The 7678-nt window shown below is 38.3% G+C and overlaps 1 protein-coding gene across 1 annotated transcript; it reads left to right on the forward strand.

Moving 5' to 3' along the window:
• Positions 1-969: 969 nt before the first annotated feature.
• Positions 970-1384, forward strand: LOC131490859 (large ribosomal subunit protein eL30-like). The gene has a single exon (XM_058693300.1). The coding sequence runs from the start codon at positions 1037-1039 to the stop codon at positions 1382-1384; it is 348 nt and encodes a 115-aa protein (XP_058549283.1). The 5' UTR covers positions 970-1036.
• The last annotated feature ends 6294 nt before the right edge of the window (positions 1385-7678 follow it).

The following is a 7678-nucleotide window of genomic DNA, read 5'->3' on the forward strand; positions in this document are numbered from 1 at the left end:
TGGAGAGTTTGTCAGAGAAAGCTAGGACGATGGAGGAAGGTAAGAAAAAGGTGATGTGATAAGACTTGATCCATTCACTTTGAAGATAGAAGAAAGGAGCCCTGTGCTAAACATGTGGACAGCCTCTAGAATATGAAAACAATGGGGAAACAAATTCCTCTGTGGGATCTTCAGAGGTATGAAAGTCACCTGACACTAATTTTATCCCAAAAACACCCATGTCAGACTTCTGACCTACAGGAGTGTGAGATTCTGTATTGTTCTAGGCCACTAAATTTGTGGTAATTTGTTATAGCAGTAATAGAAAACTGACAAAACTTTATTTAGGTCTCTGGAAAACATCACCTCCGTAGACAGGCCTTTTGTAATATATGTATCTACAACAATCTTTATTCTATTACTCTAACAATTTGCCCCTCTATTTTTCTTCTTCTTCTTCTTTCTTCTTCTTCTTCTTCTTCTTCTTCTTCTTCTTCTTCCTCTTCCTCTTCCTCTTCTTCTTCTTTCTTCTTCTTCTTCCTCTTCTTCTTCTTCTTCTTCTTCTTCTTCTTCTTCTTCCTCTTCCTCTTCTTCTTCTTTCTTCTTCTTCTTCCTCTTCTTCTTCTTCTTCTTCTTCTTCTTCTTCTTCTTCCTCTTCCTCTTCTTCTTCTTGGAAATTTTATTTATTTGAGAAAGAGAGAGAAGGTGCAAGCACTAGCAGGGGAGGGGCAGAAGAGAGGGAAAGGGTGAATCCAAAGCCAGCATGAGCAGGGGAGGGGCAGAAAGAGAGGAAGAGAAAGAGAATCCAAAGCAGGCTCCACACTGTCAGAACCCAGCCCGACATGGGGCTCGATTTCTCGAACCCCAAGATCATGACCTGAGCCAAAGAAATCAAGAGCTGGACACATAAGTGACTGAGCCACCCAGGCACTGTAACCCCTGCTTTTCTTCTTAATGACTAGCATTACTTAAGATTATGTGATCTGTTGCCTTTCTCTCTCCCGGCCATCGTGGCAGCTGCTTTTGGTTGGGTCCCTCCCGCACCAAAGGCAGGAATATGGTGGCTGCAAAGAAGATGAAAAAGTCACCGGAGTCCATCAACTCTAGGCTCCAACTCGTTATGAAAAGCGGAAAGTACATGCTAGGGTACACGCAGACTATGAAAATGATTAGACATGGCAAAGCGAAACTGGTCATCCTTGCCAACAACTGCCCAGCCTTGAGGAAAGCTGAAATAGAAAACTACGCCATGTTGGCCAAAACTGGTGTTCATCACGACAGTAGAAATGATACTGAATTGGGCCCAGCATGTGAGAAATACTACAGAGCATGCACAGTGATGATTATTGATCCAGATGAGTCTCGTATCAGTCGAAGCACACCAGAACAGACTGGTGAAAAGTAAATCACGCAGAATTTTTCTTTAAGAAGACCAGAGCTTGTTTTAAAACAAAACAAAATTATATTATTTGTTTATTGTTTCTCTCTCTCTTCAACAACATAATATAAGCTCAATGAAGGTGGTGAATTTGTTTATGATTCTGGACGCCACCCACAACCTTGAACAACGTCATGCACATGCTAAGTGGCACTCAAAATAACATTGCACGAACGAATGAATGAATGAATTTCAATTACATAAGGATGAGTGCCAGGTACTCTAGTGGTATATGACAAGATAAACCACCTTGTCTGAAGGTTCCAGAAAAGTGTCTTGGGGTTCAGTAAATTTTAAACTGCTTTGAGTATTTTAATTATGTATTTATAAGCTATCCTCCACAATAGATTATTAAGCTAATGACAAAGACTTGGTTTTATCTGTCCCTGTATCCCCTGCCCACAGTAGGCTGTGAGGAAATGCCTGTTAAATGAATGTGCACTTGCTTGACAATTTTTGAGGCAGTCACAGAGGACGTTGATAAATGTTTGTGTTTCAGCTGAACATTACTACCTTCATAATGGATGAAATAGTTTGCTGTTTTCTGCTACTGATGATGTGACATAAGCTGGTTGAAAAAGGACATTTTTCCAGAATGGACAAACACATCATTATATCAATGTCAATAAGGAAAGAGAGAGAGAGAGAGAGAATACACCCAATTCAGACAAGCACTCATTTTTTTCTCTTGAAAACAACACCAAAGTTATTTGTTTCAATATTTTTTCAAAGAAGGAATCCAAGTTTTTCATAAAAGACCAAGAAGTAAAATGAGGTGTATTAAGGCCAGACTGAACACATATAAACTGACTCTCTAATAACCATCTGGTTAACACTTTTCTGGAACAGTTGCCAATAAGTGGACTCTTTTTCTTAGAAAGGTGTTTGGGATCACTGTGACCTGATTCTGGCCATGTGCATTAGGTATTTACTTTCTGCAGATTTTTCTTCCGTCACACTGCCAGGCTCCATGTTTACTGATGGGCTAAATGCTGGGCTCTGTGTCTGAGCAATTGCTCCTGTTCTTCTGCCTCACTCATTCCCACTCTTCTTGTTCTTTTCCCATTTACTATTTACTATAATTTCTACCGCTCCATGGTAGACATGTGCTTGTTAATTACGCCAGAAGAGAGCTCACTGTCTATTTTGACCATGCATGGCAATCATTAGCAAAATTAACTGGTTTGTATTGACTTGATACTGTTTTGTTAATCACGTGTTTTGTGACTTATGTTCTCTGACGGCACCATGTGGCTGTCCTTGGGTCTGTGCTATTTGTATTCACACACAAAACAAAAAAAAATCATTTTTAAAAGCACCAACAAAATTCCCTCCAATGTGTGCATATGTAATCATTTTGAAGTCACTTTGGGCATTTTTACAACCATGATGCAGTTACTTAGATATTTTATAATACCAAGATTTTGTAATTATTTATTTTATTGGTTTTGGAATATCTATAAAAATAACCTTTATCTCTCAAATGTCAAGGGAACAGGGAAGCTTGAGAGAGCCTATTTTATTTTAGTAGACAGGGCTCTGAAATGAACTCACAGGAGAACATCTTGGGTGTCCAGTTGATTTCCTGGGACTTGAACAAATACTTCATTTCATAGAAATGAAACCTGAATTAAAGATCTTAAAAGACAGGAAATATAATTTCCCATCTGGTCTGATCAGACACTATTCTTTACAAATAGGCAAAGTAAACCCATTAAAATATAGTTAGAGCATGTATTCTGTCTGCCGTCTGAAGGCTGACCAGTTCACTCACAATAACAGCCTACATGACTTTGAATGTTATGTGCCCACCCCTGCCTCCATCTGTCTTGCCCTTACATATGTGACCTTGTTTCTTACCAGTCTCACCCCAGCCGCGCTGGCCTCAGGGACATGTGAATACACTAAGCTGGATCTCCGGTGAGGGATGTGTATTTTCTGTTCTTACTGCACACATTTCTCACTAAGATATTTTCTCACTCTCATTGATGTCATGTCTCTGGACAAATGTCACCTTATCTGGGAGACTTTCTTTACATGAAATAAGTACAGCAACTTCATATGATTTATCTCACAAGGATGTAAGTTTTCTTTAGAAACCCCTTTCTGAGGTAGCTTTCACAAAAAATAAAATGTATGATTTTTAGATCATATAATTTCATACTCAATTTGATTAATGTATACATCTTTATAATCATCAGTATATAATCATAATGTACAAGACTTTCAATCACTTCTCAAAAAGTCCTCTTCTGACCAGGGGTGCTCAAACTCCACTTCGGGACCCAGGCCCACTGATCTTCCTGATAACATAGATTAGCGTTCCCTATTCTAGAAATGAATACTAACGGATTCATAGACTAATCGCTCTCTTGTATCTTGCTTCTTTTCCTCAACATGTTTTTTTTTTTTTTTTTAATTTTTTTTTTTCAACTTTTTTTTTTTTGTTTTAATTTTTTTATTTTGGACAGAGAGAGACAGAGCATGAACGGGGGAGGGGCAGAGAGAGAGGGAGACACAGAATCGAACAGGCTCCAGGCTCCGAGCTGTCAGCACAGAGCCCTACGCGGGGCTCGAACTCACGGACCGCGAGATCGTGACCTGGCTGAAGTCGGCCGCTTAACCGACTGCGCCACCCAGGCGCCCTCCTCAACATGTTTTTGAAAGTCATCCATGTTATTTGTGTACCAGTAATTTGTTCGTTTTTATTGCCAAACAGAATTCCATTGTATGGATTTACCACAATTTATTTATTCATTCATCTGTTGAGGTATTTCAATAATTCCCGATTTTCATGATCATCAATAATACTATTACGAACATTGTATACAGATCTTTCCATGGACATATATTATCCTTTTCATGGGTAAAAGTGGAATTGATCAGTCATATGATAATTATTACATTTAACTATTATTTAATTAAACTGATTTATTTTGACATATAGAGTCACATAAAATTATAAGAAATAATACAGAGATATCCCAAGTACCTTTTAGTAAATTTCTCCAATGGTAACTACGATACAATATACAACCAGGAAATTGACAATGATATAATCCATAAATCTTATTCACATTTCACCAGCTTTAAATGTACGTGTGTGTGTGTTTATGTAGTTTTATATGATTTTATCAGTTTCAGGTATGTGTTTCTACCACCATATTCAAAACAAAACACAGCTCTATCATGACAAGGATCTTTTTTGCTGCCTCTATGATAAAAACCACCTTCCTGGGGCGCCTGGGTGGCTCAGTGGTTAGGCGTCCGACTTCAGCTCAGGTCGACCTTGCAGTCCGTGAGTTCGAGCCCTTCATCGGGCTCTGGGCTGATGGCTCAGAGCCTGGAGCCTGCTTCCGGTTCTGTGTCTCCCTCTCCCTCTGCCCCCTCCCCCGTTCATGCTCTGTCTTTGTCTCAAAAATAAATAAACGTTAACATTAAAAAAAAAAAAATTAAAAAAAAAACCACCTTCCTTCCCCAATCTCAATGTCTATCTGATCCTTAGTAACCACTAATCTGTTTTCCATCTAAATAATTTTGTCATATCGAGAATATTATATAAATAAATCCATGGAGTATATAACCTATTGATACTGTTTTTTTCTCTCTGATAATTCCCTTAAGATTTACTCAAGTTGTTGGACCACCCTGGGTGGCTCAATCGGTTAAGCGTGTCAGGTCATGATCCAAAGCTGGTTCAATGGTTCAGGCCCCATGTTGGGCTCTGTGCTGACAGCTCAGAACCTGGAGCCTGCTTCGGATTCTGTGTCTCCCTCTCTCTCTGCCCCTGCTCCACTTTGCACTCTGTCTGTCTCTCTCAAAAATAAAGAAACATTAAAAAAAAAAAAAGATTCACTCAAGTTGTTGCTTATGCCATAATTTGTTCCTCTTGATTGCTAATTAATATTCCAATTGTGGTATGGATGCACCGCAGTTTCACCACTTACAGAAGAACATGGGAATTGATTCCCATTTGCGTTTATTATGGATAAGACTGTTAAGAATGCTTTTGTGTAAATATAGTTTTCATATCTCTGAGATAAATGCTAGCATGAATGCCAATTGCTGAGGGGCGCCTGGGTGGCGTCAGTCGGTTAAGCGGTCCGACTTCAGCCAGGTCACGATCTCGCGGTCCGTGAGTTCGAGCCCGCGTCAGGCTCTGGGCTGATGGCTCGGAGCCTGGAGCCTGTTTCCGATTCTGTGTCTCCCTCTTCTCTCTGCCCCTCCCCGTTCATGCTCTGTCTCTCTCTGTCCCAAAAAATAACAAAAAATAATAATAATAATAAAAAAAAAAGAATGCAATTGCTGAGTCATATATGGTAGTTGAATGTTTTATATGAAATATCAAATTGTTTTCCAGAGTGGCCTTAGCATTTGTCCTCCCATGAACATTGTATGAGTGATCCAATTTCTCCGTATCTTCCCAACATTTTTAAAAAATTTAGCCTTTTGGATAGGCATGCAGAGCTATTCTACTGTGGCCTTAATTTGCTTTTGGCTGATGGTAATGCTGAACATCTTTTTATGTGCTTATTTGTCATCTGTATATCCTCTTCAATAAAATGTCTGTGTATGACTTTTGCTCATTTCTATTTGGACTGTTAATCTTATTGTTGAGATACTTTTTTTCTGTGTATACTCTAGGTCCCAGTCTTTTTTTGGATACGTGGCTTACAAATATTTTCTCAGTCCATAGCTTATTCTCTTCGTACTTTTAACAAGGTTTTTGGCAGAGCAAATGTTTTAAGTTTTGATGAGATCCAATTTATTAGTTCTTCTTTTTATGGGTAATGCTTTTGATATCAAGTTTAAGAGCTCTTTGCCTAGCCCCAGAACCTGAAGTTTTCTCTTATTTTTTTCTAAAAGTTTTACAGTTTTACATTTTACATTTAAATCTGTGATTCATTCTGAGTTATCTTTTGTATAAAGTGTGAGGATTAGGTCATGGATTTATCTTTTTTTGTTGTTTCATTTATCTTTTCTCTTTTATTTTCTTACTTCCAACATTGTTCTTCTTCAATATTGTATTGGCCATTCTGGGTCTTTATCTCTCCATATAAATTTTTAGAATCAGTTCCTTGACCCTCTTGCACTGTTGGTGGGAATGCAAATGGTGCAGCTGCTCTGGAAAGCAGTGTGGAGTTCCTCAGAAAATTAAAAATAGACCTACCCTATGACCCAGCAATAGCACTGCTAGAATTTATCCAAGGGATACAGGAGTACTCTGATGCATAGGGGCACTTGTACCCCAATGTTTATAGCAGCACTCTCAACAATAGCCAAATTATGGAAAGAGCCTAAATGTCCATCAACTGATGAATGGATAAAGAAATTGTGGTTTATATACACAATGAATACTATGTGGCAATGAGAAAGAATGAGATATGGCCTTTTCGTAGCAACGTGGATGGGAACTGGAGAGTGTGATGCTAAGTGAAATAAGCCATACAGACCGAGAAAGACAGACACCATATGGTTTCACTCTTATGTGCGATCCTGAGAATCTTAACAGAAACCCATGGGGAGGGGAAGGAAAAAAAAAAAAAAAAGAGGTATAGAGTGGGAGAGAGCCAAAGCATAAGAGACTGTTAAAAACTGAGAACAAACTGAGGGTTGATGGGGGGTGGGAGGGAGGGGAGGGTGGGTGAGGGGTACTGAGGAGGGCACCTTTGGATGAGCACTGGGTGTTGTATGGAAAACCAATTTGACAATAAATTTCATATATTAAAAAAAAAAGAATCAGTTCCTTGATATCTACAAACAACTGCTGGATATTTGTTGGGATTGCACTGAATCATGGATCATCGTTGCGAAGAACTGACATCTTGACAATATTGAGTCTTCCTATGAAGCACATGAAATATTTCTCCATTGATTAAGTTCTTCATTTCATTCATCAGAGTTTTATAGTTTTGTTCATATATGTCTTGCACATATCTTTGTTAGACTTTATACCCAAGTATTTTAATTTTTTGTATGCTAATGTACATGATATTGTGTTTTCAATTTCAAATTCTACTTTTCCATTGTCGGTATATAAGAAAGCAATCGCCTTTTGCATATCTTCGTATCCGGCAAATTTGCTATATAATTGCTTATTATTTTAGGAGCTTTTTTTTAATCCTTTTGAATTTTTCTATATAGATGATTATGTCATCTGTGAACAGACAGTTTTATATCTTCCTTCCAGTTTGCATACCTTTTATTTGCTGTCTTGAATATTGTATTTGGCAATAATTTTATTATGATGTTAAAAAGAGT

The sequence above is a fragment of the Neofelis nebulosa genome, chromosome 12 (genome assembly GCF_028018385.1).
Source record: "Neofelis nebulosa isolate mNeoNeb1 chromosome 12, mNeoNeb1.pri, whole genome shotgun sequence".
Lineage (NCBI taxonomy): Eukaryota > Metazoa > Chordata > Mammalia > Carnivora > Felidae > Neofelis > Neofelis nebulosa.